Raw genomic sequence first — 23,156 nt, 5'->3', positions numbered from 1 at the left:
ACACATGAGCAAAGAAATTTTGACCAATAACAGACATTCACATAGCAGTGACAAATGAAATACTGACAGGGGCGTAGTAAAAGCATCCATCTGGCACCACGTGGACCCCAGGGTCCTGGCTTCGCTACCTAAGATAACCTCTCCTCACCAATATCCTGCTCTGTATTGTTGTAGCATATCGAGGTGTTGCCCAAGCGCGCGCGCGTGTGTGTGTGTGTATGCAGGACCAAAGGATCAGCACCGTTTCCCACTGGCATTTCCCTCCCCCTTCCCACCCGTCCTGTCATGGGTCAGGGCTCATCACTGTTCCCAGATAATGATGACAAACGAGGTTGGCTTGTGTGTCGTGGAAAGACCACTGGGAGACCTGCCTGTATTGCACAGTCTGCTGGCAGCCAGCCCTCTACCTCGGTCGCTAGTGTCCGCAGGCTTCCGACATTAAAGGAAAATAAAAATCCACCAGATATCAGTATCCCGGTGCAGCAAACAAATTAAACCCGCATCCCTCAAAATTGCCACCACCCTATCATCGCACGTGCTGCTACAACGGCCGGTTCATCAGTTAAACGTATGTTGCACTTGTTTTGCAAATACAGTGCCCAAAAGAAAATTTGTCGGGTCCGAGAGGGTCTTGTTTTTATGCCTCGGCGGCCTTGGCCTTCTTCTTCTGCTCCACCTTGAGCAGAAGGGCGCGGTTGATGTGTGGGAGAACACCACCGAAGGCGATGGTGGCACGGATCAGGGTGTCGAGCTCTTCGTCACCACGGATGGCGAGCTGGAGATGGCGGGGAGTGATACGCTTGACCTTGAGATCCTTGGCAGCGTTCTGAATTCAAAGAGATAACAGTTAGCCCAGGCTCGAGGCGGACAGACGAGGAGGTGGGTTGAGATGGGACAACGTACTCCAGCAAGCTCGAGAACTTCGGCAGTCAAGTATTCCAGTACGGCAGTAACGTAGACAGCAGCCTTGGCGCCGACGCGCATCTTATTTTGGGTGTTTTGCTTCAAGAAGCGCTTCACACGGCCGCAGGGAAACTAAAGAATCTGGTGTTAGCATGCTGGCGTCAACTGCGAGGCGGGGGAACCCCCAAGAACAACAAAGAAATTGCCATAAGCATCAATGCAATGCGACAAGGCCTGGCACCGGTTTTGATGGTAGACCTTGTGCCTGACCTGACAGCAGCGGGCAGGTAGGCGCAATGCATGCGCAGAGCACCGCCGAGGTGGACAAGGTGGACGCGACATTGGGCGATGGGGGAGGGCAAAAACAACAGCTAGGTCCGGAATGCGCGGCAGACGCGTGCTCATGATAGCTCACGGAGCAGGTCCCAATGCGGGCAGCGGGAGGGGGTCGACGACGAAATGGAAGAAAAAGAGGCCAGCTTCAGCGGGACGCGACATACCTGCAGACCGGCGCGTTGAGAATGGCTCTGCTGCTTCTTGGAACCCTCAACACCGGATGTCTTGCCACCAGAGCTCTTGCCACCCGAGGACTTTCCTTTTCCGCCAGCCATGGTGATGATGAAGTGTTGTGATGTGCTGCGAGGCGCGGGGTGTGCGGTGTGCAGATGGGCGGGCAAAAAAAATAGGCGGTAGCGCTTTGATTGATGGGAGCTGTGTAATCGAAGAACAGGACGGAAATGGGAACAACAAGATCGTGGGGTTGGTGGATGGATTTGTTGTCGGGTGTTTTTCTCGCGACGGGTGTTGTTGACGAGTCGAAAAATCAAAAGCTTTCCCGGCCGTCGCTGATGATGCTTCTGATGTGTTGCTGGTTTGTTTGCTACCCCAGGTGCTGTAGCTGCCAGTGTTCAGCAGAAGCTCCCGCAAACTACAGCTACCACGGTACCTAAGGTAATAAGCGAGCCTTGTGCACCTGACCCGCCCCTCCAGCCTTCTGTTTTGTGCACACCAGCTCTTGTGCAAAGTTTGTTCCAGTGACTACCACCAGCTGCCAGCTGTCCGGCAGCTGACCGATCATTGAACGGCAAGTTCCGGGCATCTACCTCTTGGGAGGGGAAAAGGGGAAGCCTGCCTGCCTGTGCTGGACTGGCGAGAGAACAGCAGGGACTGCTCAAGACATTCCAGAGACACCACGGCATGAAATCTACCGCAGTGTCCTACAGGTCGAGTCTGCAGAGAAGCGTCCGGTCGGGCTGGGTTGTGTGTCGCTCAGAGAACCTGGAGTGTGTGTGCCTGGCTGTTTGCTAGCACTGGGCAGACACTCGCAAGGTTGACCGTTGAACCAACCATGCTGGTCAGTCAGGAGGGGGTAAAAAGACAAAGAGTCTCCAAGAAACATGTCAGGAGCACCATCTCGAGGTGTCTGCAATCTCTGCGAGGGTTGCGGCGGTGATCGGAATGGCGGCTCAAACTTGGTCTGACTGTCGATTTGGGACGGGCATTGAAGACGTTGCAATGTGATGTCGTTGTTGATGGACCCACCATCCTACTTGCGCTCCAGCCTCCAGCCACCTCCACGCCAAGAAAGCTGTGCACAGTCCCCGCCAGGCCGTGGCTGATCTCTGTGGTTGCCTCTTCCTTCTTGCTCCCTCACAGGTCCCTTCTGTTTGGTTTCATGATCGCTTCCTACTTCTGACAGCTTGGTTATGCGACATTACGGGATGGGCCACCTGGTACCTGACCATCGAGTTTGATGTTCCCCCAGTCAGCGCAACATGATGCTGGATTACCCGACCCCGAGAAGGCTCACGTTGCGCCTACTTTTACACAGCAACAACGAATGCGGCCAAGGAGGTTTGTAAAGATCAGGACTAGTGTTCTTATCGGAAAATCAACAGCACCTGAGCAGCACCCTGAGAAAGGGCAATCACAACCAATCGACTGGGAGCAGACGACAACATGGCTGGAAACTTCAAGTCTGAGGTTGAAGTTCGCCAGACCCAATGCACCAGAGCCAATGATGCACCCGCCCGGCGGAGTTAAAAGGCACTGCCACGCTGCCATACATTCTGCCTTGATGGGTTGCACTCCCCCCTGTAGTTTGGGTCGAGGCTGGGCCGCAGAAACCCCCGGTCCCTTCCAAGCGGCTTCCCATACCCGCCAGCCAGTGCCTCTTCAGTTATTCCCATCTGTGGCGCATCAGCGGCAGCCCATGGAGGCCCGCCCCTGACCTCACCACGCTGGGTGCGAGCGGCATCCCACCACAGCCTTGCGCTTGCTGGATAGACAAGTTCAAATAGGAATCATGTCTGGGTTGTCGTTACGGGCTCCTCCCGTCGATGCCCGGGCAGACTGTGTGGTTGTGTTGCCAGATGCAATATTAGCTGCAGCCGGGTCCTACCAGTTCCCAGTTCACACACAAACAACACAATCTGATATAGCACGACGACGTTCATTCCGACGAGGAAGCCCGCATTCTACACCTGACATATCGTCAACCAGACTCTACACACTATAGGGCCCCGGCCCTTCACCTTTGCGTATAATGGAATCTTTCACCTCGCCAGCAACACGAGCTGCAACCGCCACCCACGACGCATCTTCCGTCACAGCAGCAGCAATACCAGCACCAGCAAAGAATATCAGATCCGGTGCAGATTCTTCAGTCAAGGAAACCCTTCCAGACCGGCCGCTTCGGGTAGGCTTTCAAGAGGATCAACCCATTCCCATTCGTACCATCAAGGACACCATCGCCGAGCGCCGTCAGCCGGAGAGGCGAGACTCATGTGAGAGGTTTCAGTTGAACTTCCAACAACGAAGGTCAAACACCGGCTGGTCTGTGGCCTCTGGATTAACTGCCGCTTCAACTGTCACCGACATCACCGAGCCCGAAAGTCCTGATGCCATTGACGAAGAAACGTTTGATGTTGAATCGGTGCTGGCATCATCACCTCCCTACCCTCACGGCTCTCCATCTCGCTCTATCGCTTGCTCTTCATTACCGACAAAGCCTCTGGCTCCTATCGATACTGACAGATCCTCTTCATTTCGCCAACGCCAGCCAGTCAGTGACATTCCGCCATCACCTCGGAAAGTGCATTCGGATCGGCCATACCGGAGGAGTTCAGACTATATCACACATCCTCCACCTCTCGAGAAACAAGCTGGATCGATTACGGATGACGCGGCGAATCCAGACCTCAGGGCCGCTTGCGACATAGTTGGCAAGGAGGACGGCGATAACAACGAGCCGGCACAGCAACGGGATGAGTTGTCTTCTGAAGCAGATGGAGGCTGTCCGTCCACACCGGACGGATTCCATTCCTCGGCAGATGAAAATACGCCAGATTCTCTGAGCGACGTAGAAGTGGACGACAACTCGGTGCAGGATTTCCTCGACAGAGCCCTCAAGCATGTGTTTGGTGTCGAGCTCTGTGAACTGAACCAAGGCACCGCGTCAGCGGCCTACCAATCGGTGAGTTACTGTCTCGACGAACTATCATATATTGTCCGGTCCGGTAGCCGGCATTTCGCCGACTCTGCCGTCCCGCCAGTGAACGAGGCAGCTCGCAGTCATGCAGGTTTCAACAGCACTCCTATCCAAGGCACGGCCGACACAACTGGCTATGGCGGCAAATCAAGTGGCCAGGGCAGTCGTAAAAACCACAACGGGACGAAAAAAAGACTCAGTGGGGGCCTCGAAGGCGGAGAGGAAGAAGAAGACGGGGATGGCGACGAGGGAGATGATCGCCAGGGCGGTGGCGGTAAGCGACAAAGAATAACGGACCATGGTCACGGCCAAAACTTTAGCTGTCCGTTCCGCAAGAGAAACCCGATCAGATTCAACGTTCGAGACTTTCAGAGCTGCGCGGTACAGTCCTTCCCCGACATCCCTCAGCTCAAACGGCACATCAAGAACTTCCACCGACAAAACTCGATACCGCCGTTTATGTGTCCGCGATGCAAGGAGGATCTAGGAAGCCACGTGGACTTGGTCGCCCATTCGGCCGTAAAGATACATCTCATGTGTGAAGTACGGGATGTGCCATCAAGTCTGGACCCCGAAGACGGCATCACGCCACAGGTGGAGGAGGTTCTCAATGGGAGAAAAGCAAACTCAAAGGTGGACTGTTGGGATACGCTCTGGGACGTGTTGTTTGGCACGGAGGAAGGGATCCCTGACCATAGTAAGCATCCACAACTACTCAATTTTGGTGTGATATAGTTACTAACCCCTGGTAAGATTTTGTGCCCCCTACAGAATTGGATGAGGTGCATGCCGAATTCAGGAAGCCGTCCTCCCGCGATGAACTCAGGCAGCGGCTTGCGACGGAGTTTCCTCACCACGACCCAGACCTCCTGCTCAGCCTCTTCAACGAGCACATCGACTCTGTTGTGGACACCTGCCGCTTACGGACAAGCCAACTCTCTGGGCGGCCAAGACGGACCCGCAACCAGGGCCCTCGACAGCCAACAGCAAGCCCTCAGCGGGCGAGAAGAGCTAGCCACACAGCACCCCTCCATCCGATTCAGAGCAGAGACACACTGGGGAGTAACGGCCAAAGCGGCGGGGCGTCCTCGACGCATGGCACGCCCATCAACAACGATTCGTCTTGGCCGAGTCCCAGCCAGCCGCCGTTGATGTCGTATGCGCCGTCACCGGGAGGCTATGGACAGGCCGTCAGTCCGGGAGGATTGAGTGACACCAATGTGGCATCCCTTCTCCCGGCACAAGTATCAAGGCGTCAGCTTGGTATCACTGTGCCGGCTCCGACAGCGCGGCAGGTACAGCGGCCAACATTTGGCGCGCCGCTTCTGGGGACCTCCGGAGGAACAGATGGGAGTGCCTCCCACCATATGCGGGTGCCTTCGGGGGACTCGGGGATCAGCTTCGACACGGCTGCGGCAGCTGGCTATCTCTTGCGGCAGCAGCCGGGTGTCAATCTTGTCCCGAACCACTTTTTTGGCAGCACGAATCTTCCAGTGCGGCAGCAATTCCAACATGGCATCAGACGCGCAGGTGGTTTCCAGGGAGGCAGCGCGAACACACTTAGCCTTGATATGAACCAGGTGTATCAGCAGCAGCAGGGGCCATACCAGCATCACATGCAGCATGCGCATGCGCAACAGCTACAGCTACAGCTACAGCTACAGCCACAGCAGATGCCGGGACAGGGGAAGTCACCCATCAGCCCGCACTCGGCCATGACGGTGACAGCTTCATCGCCAGGAGGGTTCTTTGGGAGTTATGAGCTGGGGCCAGGTCAGACAAACCTGGGACAACAGTATCCACATTAACAGTGATCGGAGTTTGGGAATAAGGTATTTGGATGTCATGTAGAAAATGTAGGAAATGCGGAGTAGAAAGGCCAATCCAAGAAGATCTCTGTACTTTTGCCACTTGCTTCTGTGTAACGTACGGGTGTCGGGGTGTTTGGTGTTTTGGTGTCAACCTGGGCTGGCAGGCTGTATCAGTGGGCGGATATGCTAAGTGTTCAGCCCAAAGCCCCACCTGCCCCGTGGTCCCACTTTTCTGGCTTTCATTGATGTCCTGCCTCAGTGCCGCCCGCCCGCCTGCTTGCCTGATTTAACACCCCTCACTCATCAACAAAACATTCCATTTGTAGCGCCCTTTGGGGCCACCCATGAATCTTGATTCATTTTGGATTCTTTTGTTTTTGGGGGCATCTGGGAACGTCGAAGCACGCTCACGCTTGCCCGAGACGGGATGGCCACAACAGCTACGTCTGATGTGGGGCCTGGAGCTGGAGCTCCCTTCTCATCCATCATCACGACGGTCCGACGCTCGCTGACGTCTCTCGCCAACAAGGAAAAACAGCACGCCAGAAAGCCCGAGGATGGACATGCTCAAATCACTCGTCTCATCGCCATCCAACCCAAACCAAACTCTACCCCTCACCCGCCAGATAGTCAAGCATCGTCGGCCGGCAAAGACAGTCATGAGAAACCTCCACTCCACCTGCTGGCCCTACCCACTGAGCTGCTGAACAACATTCTGCGCCATCTGAACTTTGTGTCTATCCTGGAGCTCCGAAAGACATGTCGCTTTTTCCACACCCTCGCTTCACCTCCCCAGCTGCGCATCCTCTTTGGCCGCGAGCAACTGACGACCCTCCTCCTTCAGCATTGCAAGACGTGCCTGGTGCATGACCCCTTCCGCTCTAACCTGCTCTCTTGTAGTCACGAGGATGAGGGGTGGCCTTTGGCATCCCAGTGCGTCGACTGCGCCTTGGTGGCCAACGATGAGAGATTAAAGATTGGGAAGAGGGTGAAATTGGGCACCGAGGACGTGGTTCAGATATGCCGTTGGTGTGGAAGACCGATACGGAATCACGAAGGCGTGGCCGGGCCTCCCGATCCAAACAGTCCAGGAATCAGGAGAGATGGCCGTCCTTTTCACAAGGGCAACTGTTATCGTAGCTACAACAACAGCCTCTTGTTTTTCTTCATACTGGGCTGGGTTCAACTAACCCTCGGCATCACGGGAGCCGGGCTGAGCTGGCGGTACTGGAGAGGGGCAGTCATGGTTTTTGCACCGTCCGTCACGTCGTTTCTGCTGCTGTGGATCGTCATGGGCTTCCTGTTTTTCCGAGGCAGCAGGAAGCGGGCATACCGATACACCCTCTTGTTGGAGCTTGCCATCTTGGGGTGCTGGATCCCGCCCGTTTACTACATCAGCATGCAGATCGTGAACCACCCGGAGAGGGACGTTGATGCGGCAATGCAGGCGGCGCTGGCCTTGTTTGGGTTGAACTTGTAAGTTTTGATCCCACCAACCCTGAAAACAGCTTGGTTTGCTAATGGTGAGTGACACTCCAGAGTGTTTCGATTATTCAACGTCATGGGCAATGTCGTGATTCTGTGTTCGACCCCAGATCTGACACCAAGAAAAAAGCCAAACGCTGGATTGTTCAAAAGAGCCATTTATAAGCTCATGCTGTGGTCGGTTGCGTGGACATACCCTCCAAGTGTGGAGCATAGGCTTTCATCTGAGTGATATGAAGCCAACGGATCGAAATGTTTTGATGACGAGCATGAATATGAAACCTCCATGGATGGGACAGCTATTTCTATAAGAATATAATTATGCTTCCGGCCTTTGAACCTATCACCCCATGAATTCTGCCCGACTTTAGATGATAATATCACGGTGCTGCTGAGTTGTTTTCCAAACTTGTATATGAAAAGAACAGACTACCTACTTTAACTCGCGGAATATATCAAACTAAACAATCATTGCTCTCGAGGGCGTTGAGCTCTTGTAGCAACGCCGACGCCGCCACAATCCGAAAGCTCACGATATCATCAGATGAGCCTCGGTGCCAGACTTGCCTACCTCGAGGTTCCTTTACCACCAGTCCAGCGTGCACACACGCCAGACACAGCTCCAGGGCACCAGGCCCTTTGTGCATGGTCGTCATAACCAACTTGGACACACGCTCAAACTCGTCATTCATCTTGATGGACCTGTCGCGTTGGCGGCGGCTTGCAGACCCGGTCTTGCTGACAATAAATCCCGAAAACACTTCCGTCTCACGAAGGGGCTTGAATGGATGGTCGGAATAATTCACCATGATGTCGTACATGGCATCCTCATACCTGTAGAAATCAGTTAGCATATCATGTACGCAGGGAAGAAAAATACTGACGTATGGCGAACTCCATGCGCCTCGTCCAAGCGGTTCCGCCACTTGCAGTTGACCTTTGAAGCCGCTGCCACGCGCTGTTCCAGGACCACCAGCATCTGGCGCCAGAATGCATTGTCATTGGGGCTCAAACGTGGCAGTTGTATGTCTTGGTGCCATATCTTTTCCTCGTCGACGGCATCGTATAGTTGCCCTAGGATCTTGTCACTGCGGTAATAGCTATGACGCGGCCCATCCTGATCGGCCTCGTCGTCGTCATCATCCTCATCACCTCCCTGTTCATCAAGCAACTCAACATCTACTTTTTCTTGGACGAGCACTTGGGACCCTGCGGCAAGACTGATACACGTCAGCACAACCTGTTCATGTAGGCAGACATCGAGACAGTTTTGGTGATGCACGCACAAATGAGGTCGTCCTTGTCTGGGGGTTTTGGGAAGCTCGCGAAGATTGACCGCCCTCCCTGTCTTGGAAAAGTCCACGGCCTGGGAATGGAGTTCGGCCAGTTTAACGCAGTCGCTATCACGCGTGCCTTGTGGTGCGAGGTCTGCAAGTATCATGTGCCGTGTTGCGATCACACCCAAGCAATCCTGGCTGATAAAGTCGACAAAGAAATCAATCATATCATCTGCTTCCACCTTTCTGCCAAGCTCCACGATCGGTAGGCGTGGGTAGTCGGCTGGTGAAAATGACCTGACTTGGCTCACAATTGCCTCATCCCAGATGATGTTGTAGATATCCCCGTCGAGGTCTCCCCCCGAGAGCATGCTGGGCAGATCTCTGTCCCCCCGCTGGCTGAACACGACACAGTTGCGGAGCTCCAGGAGAGGATGGCCCTCGGGAGGGATGACGTGGTGGGCGAGCTGGATGTCGCCGGGGTGCAGTGCCGGGGATCTGGTTATTACAACCTTTTGACACTCTGGAGGCTCGTGGTACCGACCTTGCATGGTGTCGAAGCTCACATACACCTGGCCTTCCTGCAAAAAACCCGTCTCATCCATGACACCAAACAGAGTGATACCTTTGGGGACAGGGATGCGTGCCTTGTGTTTGATCAACTTGATCTCCTTCAGCAGGGCCATCTCCACCACACTGCGAAGAAACAGATCTTGGTGGTAGTCAACCCCCATGGCCTCGGTCTGCCGGAGGAGGTGTGGGAGACGAATACTCTCCCCGATATCCTTCATGGCCAGGAAGCTGGCCGTACTGGAAACGGTCCTCGTGATGGCACGTAGATGGTTAACTTCCTTTCTCTGCAGCTCCAAAAACCACCAGGGTGGTGCGTCCATATCTTCCAGTATCTTGATCATTTGGCGGTTCAGCATCATTGGTATTGGCTTGGAAGCCATGTCGCAGATGTCCAGGTTTGCTTCGTCGGGTGACTCGAACTTTTTCATGGACGGCCGGATACAGATCTGACTGCCCTCGAGCTCCGTGTCCAGAGAAAGCATTCCTTTGGCCCCGGCCCATCGGATCTGGAAACAGGTCGGCTCGCCCTTGGATTCAGGGATAGCATCATGGATTGCCTCTGCTGCCTGGGGTGAAAGCACCCCCACCCCGTCGGAAAACACCCTGCCATTTCTTTCCACATCCGGGATTTCGCTCGTTTGGACCCCATTGTCTACAAGGGACACGGAGTATGGCGTTTCGGTAAACGCTTGACCAATCCTAGCAGCACAGCGAGCCGGTGATCTAATGGGCGCAAAGTCGCCCAGCTGCTCGATGATGTGTTCGGGGATTTGCAATTTACCCTCGTGGTAGAACGGGGCTGAGAACCACAGTGAATGGGCTCTCAACGAAGAGTGGGAAAAGCCCAGAAACTTGTATTGCCTGCCGGCGACTGCAATTCCTTTGCGTAGTATTGACTTGAACCGACTGTAAACAGTGTCAAGTGAGATGGTGGGGTTGAAGAGCAAATCCTGGCCGTTCTCATCGCAGAGTTGGACTCGGAAAAAGAAGTTGGCCTTGCCGTCAAATTTTCTGAGGATTCTGTTTTTAGTCTCCAGTTCTGGCCCGTGGAGGGTTATACGCATGGGAGAGATTGAAACACGAAATATGCGTGTCGAATTTTCATTGTCGTTGAACAGCTCCGCCCTCATGAGCTGGGCTTCGTGGACTTGTCTTTCTGCGACATCGAGGCTTTCAATGATCCCATCTACTTCGAACTGTCTTGGATTGCTCTCAGGTGCCGGGTAGTCGATCCAGTCGAAAAGCTTCCTGAAGGCGTCAATCGAGATGTTGGAACGGCCGAGAAGTTCTCTAGCCACGGCCTGCACCGTTGTTGGATGAAGATAACTACAAGATGTCAGTCACTGCCTATGTGCACAACCGTATAGCCGGCGCCAGTTCCACACACCAGTTATAGACAAGAGCTTGGAGCAAAAACAAAATACCGAATGGCAAGTCATTACTTGTCGTGTACGAGTCAAGCTGGTTGTTGAGACGAGTCAGAGCTTCACTAAAGCGGCCCAGCCTCGGGAGGTCAGATGCATGATAGAATTTGATATCAGCTCGCGTGACCTGATAGGGCTCCTTCTCTGTAATGTTCCACATCTCTTTGTGAAAGTGTTCGCCGGCGCCATGTGTGCCGATGGATGCTGCGGTGATTTGGAAGTGATAGACGAGACAAAATGCGGAAATATTGCTGTGGCCATCGTCAATAGCAGTGAGTCGCTGTCGTGGCTCGGGCTTTGCCTGTTGACGAGAGAATATATCTGCGAATATGCTAAAATCAAGATGAATAGAACCAAGGCCATCGAGCTCTATTACGTCTGACTTCTCAGGGGACCGTTTGGCTAGGATAATAGGGGGTTGTGACAGGGTAACAGACGCTCTGCCGCTCTCCGACCAGACCAGTTGAACGATGGCATTGCGTGGGATGCGGACATCGATGCCTCTATCTGTCAGTTTGAAGATGAGATGCCGCTTGGTAAAGCGAACCAAGCAGCCCTCCTGAGCATCCCACTCCGAAACAAACGAGAATCTTCCATCGACGAATGTGTGCAAGCCACAGCTTAGACATGAAGCCTGGAGCGGTTCTGACTTTGGCCGGGGCTGGACATGGGCCTTTGACTTGCGTCTTTGACGTTCGTCTATCGCATGCCTGATTACCTTCAATGTCGTTTGATCCGGTCCCTTGTTGCTCAACCGACAGCGAACAGCATGGCCCAGCATCGACAAGGGCTTTCCGTGAGGGCCATAGATTGATAGGAAGCGGTTCCCGTCACTCGGCTCGAGAAATGTGATGTTGGCGTACCTTTTGTTACGTGTCTTTTCACAGAGGTAATCGACAATACCAAGGCTGTTGAGGATTGGTTCAATGAGGCGCTGAAATGACTTGAAAGTCAAATCCGCGGGAATGTTTGGTATATGAATCTCCATTGCAATTGCTGGTTCACTGAGCAGATAAAAGATGAGAAGAAAGGGAGAAAATGAGAAATGCATTGAGCAGCAATGGCTTGCGACCTCGAACTTTTACACGGGTAGCTGCTGCCCATGGCCCAATGACCTCGAGTTGTTTGCTTTCATTGCATGTCCAAGTGTGCAGCTCCCCCTCCAGGCAACTGCATATGCACTGAGGCCGACAGCAGATGTTTTTGCTATCCCTTCGCCACGCCACAAACAAAAGAATGAAGACCAATATGATGGATAACGGCCCTGAAAGATAGTTAATGGGGCCAAATATACACAACATTATGCCTTTTAAAGTTGGATAAGAGGAATCCAAAGATACTTAATTGAGAGGGATCTAAAGATATCTAATCCAGAAAAGTTTCAAGGCGAGAGAGATTTGAAAATAGTCGAGAGGCATCTTCTTTACAGCAAGTATTTGGGGCTGTGCTTCCACGTAGACAAGAGATCGTGGAGTTCGGTTGTCTGTTTGAAGCAGTGGGTCAAAAGTGGTATGTGCTGCTCTCATTGGCTCATGCAAGTCGGCGCTTTTTTTGACATCCGCAGTGGAATTTTCTGTTGGTGTTGATAGTGACCTGGTCGTTCATCAGATGTTGACTGGTGATGGCATGCTTCTGACTGAGGTTATTCCCACTCCCACTGACGACTGCTGCCAAAGCATTGGCACATCCCAGCATGGCACATCCCAGCATTGGCACATCCCAGCATGGCACAAAACACGCTATAAAACTGATCAACGAACCAGCAACTCGACCTCTCGATTACCACACCCTTCTGCTTTCCCTCTCCCTCGGCGCTTCCATTCAATCCCGATTCAGCATGAAGTTGTAATGGTTGCAATCTTGGCCCGCAATAGTTGGGGCAAAGAGCCCACCCCTGATCTCCACCCCGCCTCTCCACCTACTCCAAACCCCGCCCTCGGTTTCTTCCACCCAGCCGGGCTGCCCTTCTCGCATGGGAAAGATGGGGGCTGTGGAATGGCCAGCCAGTTAAACAGGCGCCACGGCCTGGCTGAATTGGATATGCCGGAAGCCATGCACGCGTTGTTGTATCATCCGCCTCGCCCCTACCCATCAACCCCAGTGGAGGTCACAGTCTGACCATATGGAACCCCGCTCCCGTCCACACTCATCTACCTTTCCCGCCCCTCCTTCACGGCCTCCTGGTTTCCCCTCCCTCTTCTCCTTTCTTCTCCTTTCTTCTCCTTTTGTGTTTTTGAGTGAACCCCGAAGCGTCCCAGGAATTACTTCTCAGCCAGCCCCCACAGACACAGTAACATGGCGCCTTTCCGTGCAGAACATATGGGCTCGCTCCTGCGGCCTCAGGAGCTCCTCGACGTGCGAGAGGCCATCCGCGAGAAGGGGCTCAGTGAGGAGCAGGCTGGCCTTCCTACCGTCGAGGAGAAGGCGGTCGGGCATGTGGTCAAGCTTCAGCAAGACCTTGGCTTCAAGGCTGTCACGAGTGGTGAATACAACCGCACTAGGTTTTGGGGTCTCATGTGGGACGAGTTTGAGGGCACTATCCGTCTCCAGGACGCCGAGGCATCCATGTTCCGTCTCTATCACCCAGACGTCGTCAGCTTGATCGAGCAAGACCGCAAGGTCATGCCGGGAGACTCGGTCATTGCCGGCTCAAAGCTGTCTTACAACCCAGCAAAGTCGGTCTCTAACCTCCATGAGCTCCGCCTGGTCCAAAAGTTTGTGCCCGAGAGCGAGTGGGGCGACATCAAGCTCACAATGATCACTCCTGCCTGGTAGGTTTCTTTTGGGATGCGTTGGTGTTACTAGGAAATGGACGACTGACAGACGTGTTCAGGTTCCACATGAGATATAAGCAAGGCCGAGCCTACACCAAGGAGGCGTACGCTAACGATGCCGAGTACTTTGATGACGTTGCAAAGGTGTACCAGGCCGAGCTTGATGTTCTGTACAAGGCTGGCCTCAGAAATGTCCAGTTTGACGACCCTGGCCTTGCTTGTGAGTTTCCCTCCAGTCTTCGACACATGCCCAAAGACTAACAATGCTGGGATGTGTGTAGACTTTTGCTCCGACAAGTTCCGTCAAGGATGGGAGGAGGACAAGGACAACATTGGCACGGTGGATGATCTTTTGGACGCTTACATCAAGCTCTACAACGACTCCATCAGCAAGCTCCCCGCTGACTTTCACACCGGTGTGCATCTCTGCCGAGGCAACTTTATCGGCGGCCGCCACTTTGCCGAGGGCGCTTATGATATCATTGCCCAGAAGTTGTTCACCGATCTCAAGGTCAACACTTTCTACCTCGAGTACGACACCGAACGTGCTGGCGGTTTTGAGCCTCTGAAGTACCTCCCCAAGGATCGACATGTGGTCATTGGTGCCATCAGCACCAAGCTGCGTGATCTGGAAGATAAGGAGGAAATCAAACAGCGCATCTACAAGGCCGCCGACTTCGTGGCTGAAGGCAGTAGACAGACACGTGAGGAGGCTCTTAAGCGCATTGCCCTGAGCCCTCAGTGCGGCTTCAGTACCCATGAGACAGGCTACCCCCTCAGCGAGGAGGACGAGAAGAAGAAGTTGGCACTTGTTCGCCAGATTGCTGATGAGGTTTGGGGAGAAGCGTAAGATGGTGCACGGCGGGTGCTTTTTTTTTTTAACAATGTACACAATGCAAGGGAAGGTGGGATCGAGCAGGCGTACTGACGGGGCCATTTTTGGTTTTTGAACTCACGGTTGAGCCAACTAGGTGCCTGAGTTGGTTCGAGGGCTTTGCATCTTCAACATTGTGGCAGCCGGGAATGGAAGCATAGGGCTGCGAGCATCGGGTTTGGCAAAAAAAACACAATGGGGCAGACAAAAGCCCCGGTCGGTTGGTCAGTCGTGGATATCAACATCCATTGGGTCATATGATTGTAGTCTAGTGTATTCTGAGGTCATACAGAAGTAAGCGTAAAACAAAATCGCCATTTCTTATCATCAACCCCCTTTTCAACCCCTTTTCTTTTTTCCTCAATGCACTTGGCCGTCAGTCATCCTGGAAGCTGCAGCCCCACCCACCCAAGTGCAAAAACAGCTGCAGCGGAAAAACGCTTTGCCTCAGTATTTTTGGAACCCCGGGAACAAGAGCCGAGAGCAGCAAACTCCACTTTCTCTGTTCGCGTTCCGTTTTGACTGCCGAAACTGTGAGTGAGCGAGGATGTGATTGAGTCGGGTCAACGTCACGCTTGGCACATACTTTAAGCATTTGGTGACTGACATATATATATCGATCTTTTTTTCAATTCAACTTTGCACCGTCAACATCACCTCACTTGTTGTTCTGCATTTTCAACAGACAAAATGTCCAATCCCGGCCTCTTGTACGTCACCATGGAGCCCCGTCGCCACGACGAGGAGTTCCTCAACCAGTTCCATGAGTGGTACCAAAACGAGCACGGCCCGACCCGGCTCCGGCTGCCGCATATTTTCCCGAATGGTTTCCGCTACCGGGCCACCGACTCTCTGAAGCCCGAGTTCCTGGCCATTTACGACGTCACCGAAATGCGCCATTTGGAAACACCCGTCTACACGCAGCTGAGAGAGAACAGAACCAAGCGGGAAGGCGAGACCATTGGCCAAGTGGACGTCGACAGGAGATTTTTCGACCTGCTGGGAGAACAGGCCAAGGAGGGCTTCACCAAGATTGAGGACTTGAGCGATCGGGAGGCCGAGGGACAGGTCCTGATCGCCGTCGAGGTTGAAGTCAAGGGCGGGGAGCAAGGGGAGAAGGAGATCACCAAGTGGTACCTGGAGGAGCACATTCCCATGTTGAGCAAGATTCCGGGCTGGCTGAGGAGCAGGGTGTGCCGGACTCCCTCCTTGATCGAGGGAGGTGACAAGGTCAGAATTGTGACGCTGCATGAATATGAAAAGGTGAATGGGCTGGGAGGGGAGGAGCACAAGGCGTCCATGGACACCAAGTGGCGGACTGAGGTGTTTGACAAGTGGATCGCGGCCAAGCACAGGCGGACGTATGAGCTGTTCTACGTGTTTGGACCGGGCCCAAGAGAGCTGGAGACACTGAGCAAGCTCCCCGAGAGCAAGGGTTTCAAGTGGGAAGACGGCAAGATTGAGACGGTTCCTGGGAAGGATACGGCGGCTGTGAATGCCTATGTGTATGCCAAGGATGGGCTCACGATCCGCTACCGGTTAGAGGGCAACGTCTCGCCCAAGGCCCCCATCGTGGCGTTCAGCAACTCTCTGTTGACAGACTACCACATGTGGGATGAGTTGGTGGCTATTCTGAAGGCTGCGCGTCCCGACTTGCGCATCCTGAGATATGACACCCGCGGCAGACATGAGATTCCCTTGCCTCCTGTTCCGGCGACGTTGGACATGCTTGCCGACGACCTCCAGACTCTTCTCAAGGGCCTCAGGATTGAAAAGCTGCATGCTTTGATCGGCGTCTCTATGGGCGGTGCCACCACGCTCAAGTTTGCGCTCAAGTACCCCGAGCTGGTGGACAGAATCGTGGCCTGCGACTTCAACGTTGCCAGCTCTGATGCCAACACAGCTGCCTGGAAGGACCGCATTGTGGTGGCTGAGAAGAACATCCGGGACCTGGCCGGTGTGACGGTGGAGAGATGGTTCCATCCTCACACCATGACTGAGAAGCCTGAGATTGCCAAGTGGATGACTGACATGGTGGCGGGAAACAACGTCGAGGGCTTCAAGTACAGCTGCCAGGCACTCTGGGGCTACAACATGAGAGAGGAAATGAAGGGATGCAAGGTCAACACTCTCTTCGTTGTGGGCGATGGCGATGGCAAGGGCGCTCTGGTCAAGGCTATGGAGGGTTTCAAGGCCAATCTTGGCGAGAAGGGGGCAGAGCTCAAGATTGTTCCCAACGCCGGGCATTTGCCCATGTCTGAGGCGGCGAGCGACTTCTGGGAGGCCATCAACGAATTTCTTTGAAACCGTCCGCGTCTACAAAAAGAAGTAGCGATATAAAATAGATTTGTCGTGGGCGGCTCACAATGCTCACAATGCTCACAATGGGACTGATTGATGTCAATTCTTTTATCTGCGTCATCCTATATATAGATTGGAGCCTTCCCATTGGCTGCCAGCCATAACCGCCGACTTTGGCAAGCAGGCCTTTTCTGCGACAATGCGCAAAGGGGCGCACTACTTGATTGGCATCTACATGTACACCAGTCGGCCGCCGATCTGTTTCACCCAGCACGCATATAATAACCTTAATTCTTGTTTTCACCTCCGCTCTTTTTAGCAAATTGCCACTCTTCGCAACTCTTGTGTATCCATCCTCTTTTTCTTTTTCCTTTTCCTTTTCTCCTCACCAACCCACAGAACGAAAAAGATATAAAAAAACAAACCAAAAAAAACCGCCGAAAAGCAAAATGGCGGCTTTTGCAGGCAGAAGTTGCAATGTCATTCCAGAAAGCATTGCAAGCGATGCCGGTGTAGCGGGAGCTGGTGTAAGTCGAGTCCAACTACCTGGCTGAATCAAGTTAGCTAACAAAATGTGGGCCCCAGGTCTTGCTATCATCCACAATTACCGCCTTCCTTGTCATAGGCATGGCTGCAAGTCTCATTCTCCAGGATGTTCGGTGGCCAAGAAAGTGTATCCGGAACCCCTCCATCGTCCGAAGAAAGCTGCTCTCGGGCTACTCTGATCAGCAGATTCTCGTGGGCATCGGCCTGCAGTCTGTCGGGTTGGTCAAGTCGTGGCAGCTTTCCCCGTATCACTTCTTCATCATCTGGATGCTCTCTCTTTTGTCCATGGCCACCCACAACGCCGCGCTGTTGTCTCTGGTAAACGACTTCAAGAGAGACTGGGTGCTCAGATGGATGAGACAGCTTTTAATGTTCCTCAACCTGCTCCTCTCCATCGTGTACGGCGTCTTTTTGCTGCAGGCCAAGATCAAGGATCTGCCGGATACCCTGCCCATCGCATGTGCTTGGACTCGCCCTTCTGATACGACTAGACTGGGCGGCCTGGACGTGGTAGCTACCGTGGTCGTGGTAGCCTTGAACTGCCTGATCTTTGGGCTTGCCACCTGGTATCTTCAGAGCAGGAGGCAAAAGTCACGCGCCTTTCGCGTGGTACAAGCCATGGGCATTGTTGCCATGGCAGGCATTGCTTTCGGGGCCACCACGCGGGCCTACCTCCTCTCCCAAGCGTTTGGCACACCAGATGTCCTGTTGTCTGATGAGGGGGAAAAGACGTGGAGCTTCGGCCAGCTGTTGGGTATGTTGATGTTGCTGCTGCCCGTCATTTCGATTATTGAAATCAAGAGGGGCGACGCTTCCATTGCGCCCCCCGTGCCAGATGATGTCTACAGCTCGGGTGAGGATAGCCAAGAGAGGCTTGTGGGGAGGGAGCTTGCACCTATGAAGGCATAGTGGTCAACAGGAACAGTATTGAAATTAATTATGTGAATGTCTGTCTATGCAAAATGTCTATCAAGGTATCAAAGTGTGTAAAGAAAAGAAAAGAAAAGGAAAAGAAAAGTATGCAAAAAATGTACACGTTTTACCAAAAGCCCGTGAACAAGGCCAAAACAGGATAAAAGAAAACCAGTAGTGCTCTTCACTCAGCCTTCTTGCTGGTCTTTGTTCTCAGCTTCATCAAGCCATAGACCATAGCATACGAGCTGATGACAAAGATGACGACAATGCCGGCATCTCTCCAGCCGTAGCTGTACTCCATCAGGTTGATGGTGCGAAGGTAGTCGCTTCCAGACTTGAACTGGCAGACCTGGCACTCGGAAAGAGCATCGGGGTTTAACAAGTTCGCAGCCATGCCGTACCCCTTCTCAAGATAGGTGCTCAGGTAGTCGCCACAAGTGGTGCCGTTGGGAGGATCGAACCTGGCCAGCTCGTGAGGGTTGCAGTTGATGGGCCAGTCCCAGGCAGCAAAGACCAGCATGGACCCCATGAGGTAGTTGAAGGGGTTGAGGTAGTAGATCCAATACCTCCAAAAGACCTGGATCTGTGCATAGGGGACCAAGACACCGCAGAAGGCGACTAAGATTCCGATGACGAAGGGGTTGGCGAGCGAGGCAAAGACGGCATTGGGGGCGTAGGCTGCGATGAACTGGCCCATCCCCGTGTAGACAAATTCGTACATGAGCATGACAAACAGCGTCGCGCCGGCACGCTTGGACGAGGTAGGGAAGCCGACTGTGTAGTACCAGCAGCAGTAATACAAGACGCCGCAAATCATGAGGTAAGGAATCTCAGACGTGATCAGACCCGTGACGAAGGCGATCCAAGAGTACATCTTGCTCTTCTTCTCGCGGGCCTCAAAGATGTTGCGGCGGTCGATGAAGAGCGGCTGCAGCTGGGCAATGACACCGGGGGCGACGAAGATGAACTGGAAGATGGTGAAGAGAATCATCTGCAAATCCGAAATGTCGTCGCCAATCATCCAGAAACTGAAGCCGTTGATAAGCGCGGCCGAGACGTGCAGCATGATCTTGTTGTTGACGTAGTCTCGGTTGCGGTACAGGGAAATGTTCATGCGCTTCGTGACAACCTTGGTTTGCTCCAAAAGGGGCGTGGCAAACTCGCGGCCGTCGTCCACATAGCCAGCAGGCTTGGAAGCGGCCTCGGATATGATCTCATCAAGCTCCTTGACGACTGCGCTGTGTTCGGGAGACGAGAGCCAAACCTCATTCCAGTCACGGCCCTGGGAGAGATGGCCAGACACCACATCGATCATGTGCTCGGCAGGGTTGGCGTCCTTGGGGCAGGGGGCACCGTAGCGGGCGAAATAGTTCTTGACAGTAGCAGCGTTGTCGCCAATGTCACCAAAGTAGACCGTCTTTCCGCCGCGTTGCAACAGAAGCAATGTGTCGAACTGGGCAAAGAGCTGGGCCGAGGGCTGGTGAATCGTGACCAAGACGGCTTGACCAACGTCGGCGAGCTTGCGGAGGAAGCGGACCGTGTTGTAGGCAGACTGGCCGTCGAGGCCCGAGGTGGGCTCATCCAAGAAGATCAAGATCGAGGGCTTGGCGACAAGTTCGACTCCGATAGTGACACGCTTGCGCTGTTCCACAGACAGACCCATGCCGACGCGGCCAATCAGGGTGTCAGCCAGGTCGTGCAGCTCGAGGAGGTCAATGATGGTGTCGACGTAGCGCAACTTTTCCTCACGGGGGACCTCGCGAGGCTGCCGCAGAAGGGCGCTGAACTCGAGCGCCTCCCGGACGGTAGCATACGGCTCATGCACGTCAAGCTGTTCACAGTAGCCCGCATTTCTCTGGAAAGAGACAGGCAGCTCACGACCATCGACCATGATGCTTCCCTTGATAACACCTTCGGTCTTTCTCTGCGCAAGGACATCCAAGAGAGTGGTCTTGCCAGCACCAGAAGAGCCCATCAAGGCACCCAGCATGCCAGGCTTGACCCATCCTTGCACGTTGTCCAAGAGCTGGCGATCGCCGTCAGGGGTAGAAACAGTGTAACAGAGATCCTTCCATGTGAAGACCGAAGTGTTGCGAACAAGATCTACCTCCTGCTTTTGCATCTGCGCATCTGCACCCTTGACGGCAAGTGTCTCGTCCGTCTCGCTGCCGCTGCCCGAGGAGAAGCCGCCCTTTTCGTCAACGGCCGCTTCTTCGTCGCCAGCCTTGTTCCTGCGAGCGCCGTGAAGCCCAACCTTTGACTTTTCCCTGGGAATCAACAAGGAGGGCCCACCCTCAGACGCAGACTTCCAGTTGGTGGTGGCCAGAATCGTGATGGTGACGAACAAGGCCCAGAAAGCCCAGACAATTCCAAAGTTCCTCCAGATGTGGCCGCTTCCGTACTCCAAGGAGCTCAAGTAGTCATCGCCGAGAACGTAGCTGCGACCTGGCAGGGCGCCGCCCACGCCAGCACATGCCTGCTGGCCAACCTCGAGGCCCATGTATCCAGGTCCAGTGGGGACGAGGTTTGGTCCGACGCAAGGAATGATCTGGCCTTTGAACTCGTTGGAGAGGAGAGCGTCAAAGGCGTAAGCCAGGGGGTTGATCCAGAAGATCCAGCCGAACCAGGGGTGCATCTTGGGCCGGATAATCATGTAGCCCGTGTACATGATGAGCAGCTTGACGGCCAAGCCCGAGATCTTGGAGGCGGCATCAAAGTTGGAAAACGCAGCACCAATCATGCGGAAGCAGGCGGTCATGCACTAGAAGAAATACCCCGTTAGCGAGGCAAAAGGAGAGACAGAGGCGGGAATAAACTCACCATGGTGGTAGCAAAGACAACAATCCAGTATGTGAACCAACCGCCGGCTGTCATGGTGAGCCCGACCATGAAGTACTGAACGATGGCAAAAATGAAAACCTGGAACAGCAGAACGGGAATGTCGGCAGTGACTTGAGCGATACAGAAGGCGGCAGGGTGGAAGTAGGCAAAGGCCTTGTGCTTCGCGAGCACGGGGCGGCCATGGAAGGAATCGGTAACCTCAGACATGGAGAGCAAACAGTTGTGGAGAAGGGCGAAGAACAAGGCACCTCCCTTGAGGAAGATACCGGACGAGTTGTTGGGGGCGTTGTAGAAGAGAGAACCGGAGATCAGGGCTTGTGCCAGTGTCGAGCCCTGCTTGATGGCAATGGTGGCCTTGTCGCCCCAGAGGATCTGGTATTGCCGGATGATGCAGGCAAGGACTTGCTGAGGGAAGGAAACGGTCAAGGGGCTGTTGTTGGGGAGGTGGCTGTCCCTTTCAGCTGCGACGCCGCCCTGAAACAGCTTGGTCTTCTCCTTGGCCTCCTCTGTCTCTGGGTAGCTATACTCGGCGATCATCTTCTGGTAGATGTTGGACTTTTCGTACTCGCTTCTCAGCTGGTCGGGGTTGCGGGGGAAGGTCTTTTCGTAGCCGGGGGCAATCAAGCGTTCAGTAGGGACCGTGACACCGGTGAGGTAGTCAGCAACATTGGCTCCGTCGCGGCACACGAAACCAAGCTGCTCCATGAACGGGCGAGCATCCTTCATGGGGCCGTAGTAGATCTCTTTCCCGGCGTCGAGGACGAGGACTTTGTCGAAGAGGTCGTAGATGCCGTTGCCTGCTTGGTACAATGTGACAATCGAGGCCAACCCGAGAACGTCAGTCAGGGCACGGATGGCCTTGGTGTAGTCCAGAGCTCTGTTGGTTGAACCTTGTGTCAGCTGATGACCCCAGGGTATATAAAATGCATCAGAGAAAACTCACGTGCTCGCGTCGAGACCCCTTGTGCTGTTGTCCCAGCAAAAGACACTGCCCCTTGTAGCCAACGTTTCAATGATGGACACTCTCTTTCGCTCGCCTCCGGAAACACCTCTGACGAACTCATTGCCTACCTTGGTGCCTCTGGTGTGGGTGATGCTCATGCTCTCCAGGAGAAACTCCATCATTTCCTGGCGGTACTCCTCCTTGGACTGCACGCCATCGGGCAGCTGGAAGGGGATCTTGAGACGAGTAGCAAAGTCCATGGTCTGCCCCACGGTGAGGGAGGGGAAGAAGAGCTCCTCCTCGGTGTTCATAACGATCTGGCCACGGTACTTTTCCGCTTCCGATGCGTCCATACTGCCATACTTGACATCTCCCTCCACGTTCTGATAGCCCTTCCTGTGGTTGGCAATCATTTTGAGCAAGGTCGTACACCCTGAGCCCGGACGGCCCAAAACCAGGAGCATCTCTCCTGGCTTGACGCAGCCATGAGTCTTGTCTAGGATGGTCTTGAGGGGCGGCTTGTGGCGTGATTCCTGGATCTTCTTGGGGATGTTGAACTGGGAGATAACGTTCTCGTGGATGGCGGCGTCGGAGGAAATGGCGCTGACGGTGAGATCTTTCCAAGTGACACCAAGCTCTCTCAGGGGAAGGCCAGAGCGGCTGTCGCGTTCACGGATGGCCTCGACCTTGTGCTTGAGTTTCCATTCGTGGATGACTCCCGTGGGGTCGGGGTTGGAAGCTGGTGCCGTCTCCATGATGGCTTGCCGGCGAAGGGGTTGAGAGGGACCGGTACGATGGGATGGAGGACCAAGAGAGAATCAGAGCCAAGAAACGAGGCCCCCAGGGCTATTTAATTGACTTTTTCTTTTCACCCATTTCCTCTCAGTCAGCTTCGGCCATCGGCATCGGCAGGGCGGCCAACCCATCACCGCGATGGTGGAGGAGTGTGGATGCTCACATCTCCACTCTGTTCCTGAATCACGAAGTTGGTGACGGCCT

At 54.1% G+C, this 23,156-nt stretch overlaps 8 protein-coding genes across 8 annotated transcripts; 5 read left to right on the top strand and 3 right to left on the bottom strand.

Annotated features, from left to right (window-relative positions):
- Positions 1 to 637: 637 nt before the first annotated feature.
- Positions 638 to 1,514, bottom strand: PODANS_6_11720 (uncharacterized protein; the record flags this gene model as incomplete). Its single annotated transcript, XM_001906812.1, has 3 exons — positions 638 to 826; positions 904 to 1,035; positions 1,404 to 1,514. The coding sequence occupies 3 exons, from the start codon at positions 1,512 to 1,514 to the stop codon at positions 638 to 640; spliced, it is 432 nt and encodes a 143-aa protein (XP_001906847.1).
- Positions 1,515 to 3,448: 1,934 nt separating this feature from the next.
- On the top strand, positions 3,449 to 6,201 carry PODANS_6_11710 (uncharacterized protein; the record flags this gene model as incomplete). Its single annotated transcript, XM_001906811.1, has 2 exons — positions 3,449 to 5,090; positions 5,147 to 6,201. The coding sequence occupies 2 exons, from the start codon at positions 3,449 to 3,451 to the stop codon at positions 6,199 to 6,201; spliced, it is 2,697 nt and encodes an 898-aa protein (XP_001906846.1).
- Positions 6,202 to 6,559: 358 nt separating this feature from the next.
- Positions 6,560 to 7,921, top strand: PODANS_6_11700 (uncharacterized protein; the record flags this gene model as incomplete). Its single annotated transcript, XM_001906810.1, has 2 exons — positions 6,560 to 7,680; positions 7,744 to 7,921. Coding segments are annotated over 2 exons (1,299 nt in total), but the record flags the coding sequence as incomplete, so codon positions are not given.
- Positions 7,922 to 8,144: 223 nt separating this feature from the next.
- PODANS_6_11690 (uncharacterized protein) lies at positions 8,145 to 12,014 on the bottom strand (the record flags this gene model as incomplete). The annotated part of the gene is made up of 4 exons (XM_001906809.1): positions 8,145 to 8,523; positions 8,574 to 8,909; positions 8,976 to 10,865; positions 10,927 to 12,014. 4 exons carry the CDS (start codon positions 12,012 to 12,014, stop codon positions 8,145 to 8,147), a joined length of 3,693 nt encoding a protein of 1,230 aa, XP_001906844.1.
- Positions 12,015 to 13,258: 1,244 nt separating this feature from the next.
- On the top strand, positions 13,259 to 14,587 carry PODANS_6_11680 (uncharacterized protein; the record flags this gene model as incomplete). The annotated part of the gene is made up of 3 exons (XM_001906808.1): positions 13,259 to 13,734; positions 13,797 to 13,957; positions 14,019 to 14,587. 3 exons carry the CDS (start codon positions 13,259 to 13,261, stop codon positions 14,585 to 14,587), a joined length of 1,206 nt encoding a protein of 401 aa, XP_001906843.1.
- Positions 14,588 to 15,301: 714 nt separating this feature from the next.
- Positions 15,302 to 16,915, top strand: PODANS_6_11670 (uncharacterized protein; the record flags this gene model as incomplete). The annotated part of the gene is made up of 1 exon (XM_001906807.1): positions 15,302 to 16,915. The coding sequence occupies one exon, from the start codon at positions 15,302 to 15,304 to the stop codon at positions 16,913 to 16,915; it is 1,614 nt and encodes a 537-aa protein (XP_001906842.1).
- Positions 16,916 to 17,361: 446 nt separating this feature from the next.
- Positions 17,362 to 18,367, top strand: PODANS_6_11660 (uncharacterized protein; the record flags this gene model as incomplete). The annotated part of the gene is made up of 2 exons (XM_001906806.1): positions 17,362 to 17,439; positions 17,498 to 18,367. The coding sequence occupies 2 exons, from the start codon at positions 17,362 to 17,364 to the stop codon at positions 18,365 to 18,367; spliced, it is 948 nt and encodes a 315-aa protein (XP_001906841.1).
- Positions 18,368 to 18,554: 187 nt separating this feature from the next.
- PODANS_6_11650 (uncharacterized protein) lies at positions 18,555 to 22,912 on the bottom strand (the record flags this gene model as incomplete). Its single annotated transcript, XM_001906805.1, has 3 exons — positions 18,555 to 21,134; positions 21,194 to 22,091; positions 22,158 to 22,912. The coding sequence occupies 3 exons, from the start codon at positions 22,910 to 22,912 to the stop codon at positions 18,555 to 18,557; spliced, it is 4,233 nt and encodes a 1,410-aa protein (XP_001906840.1).
- Between the last annotated feature and the right edge of the window lie 244 nt (positions 22,913 to 23,156).

Source organism: Podospora anserina, chromosome 6 (assembly GCF_000226545.1).
Source record: "Podospora anserina S mat+ genomic DNA chromosome 6, supercontig 1".
Classification (NCBI taxonomy): Eukaryota; Fungi; Ascomycota; class Sordariomycetes; order Sordariales; family Podosporaceae; genus Podospora; species Podospora anserina.
The sequence above is the reverse complement of the archived record's forward strand: the minus strand, read 5'-3'. Positions and strand labels throughout refer to the sequence as shown.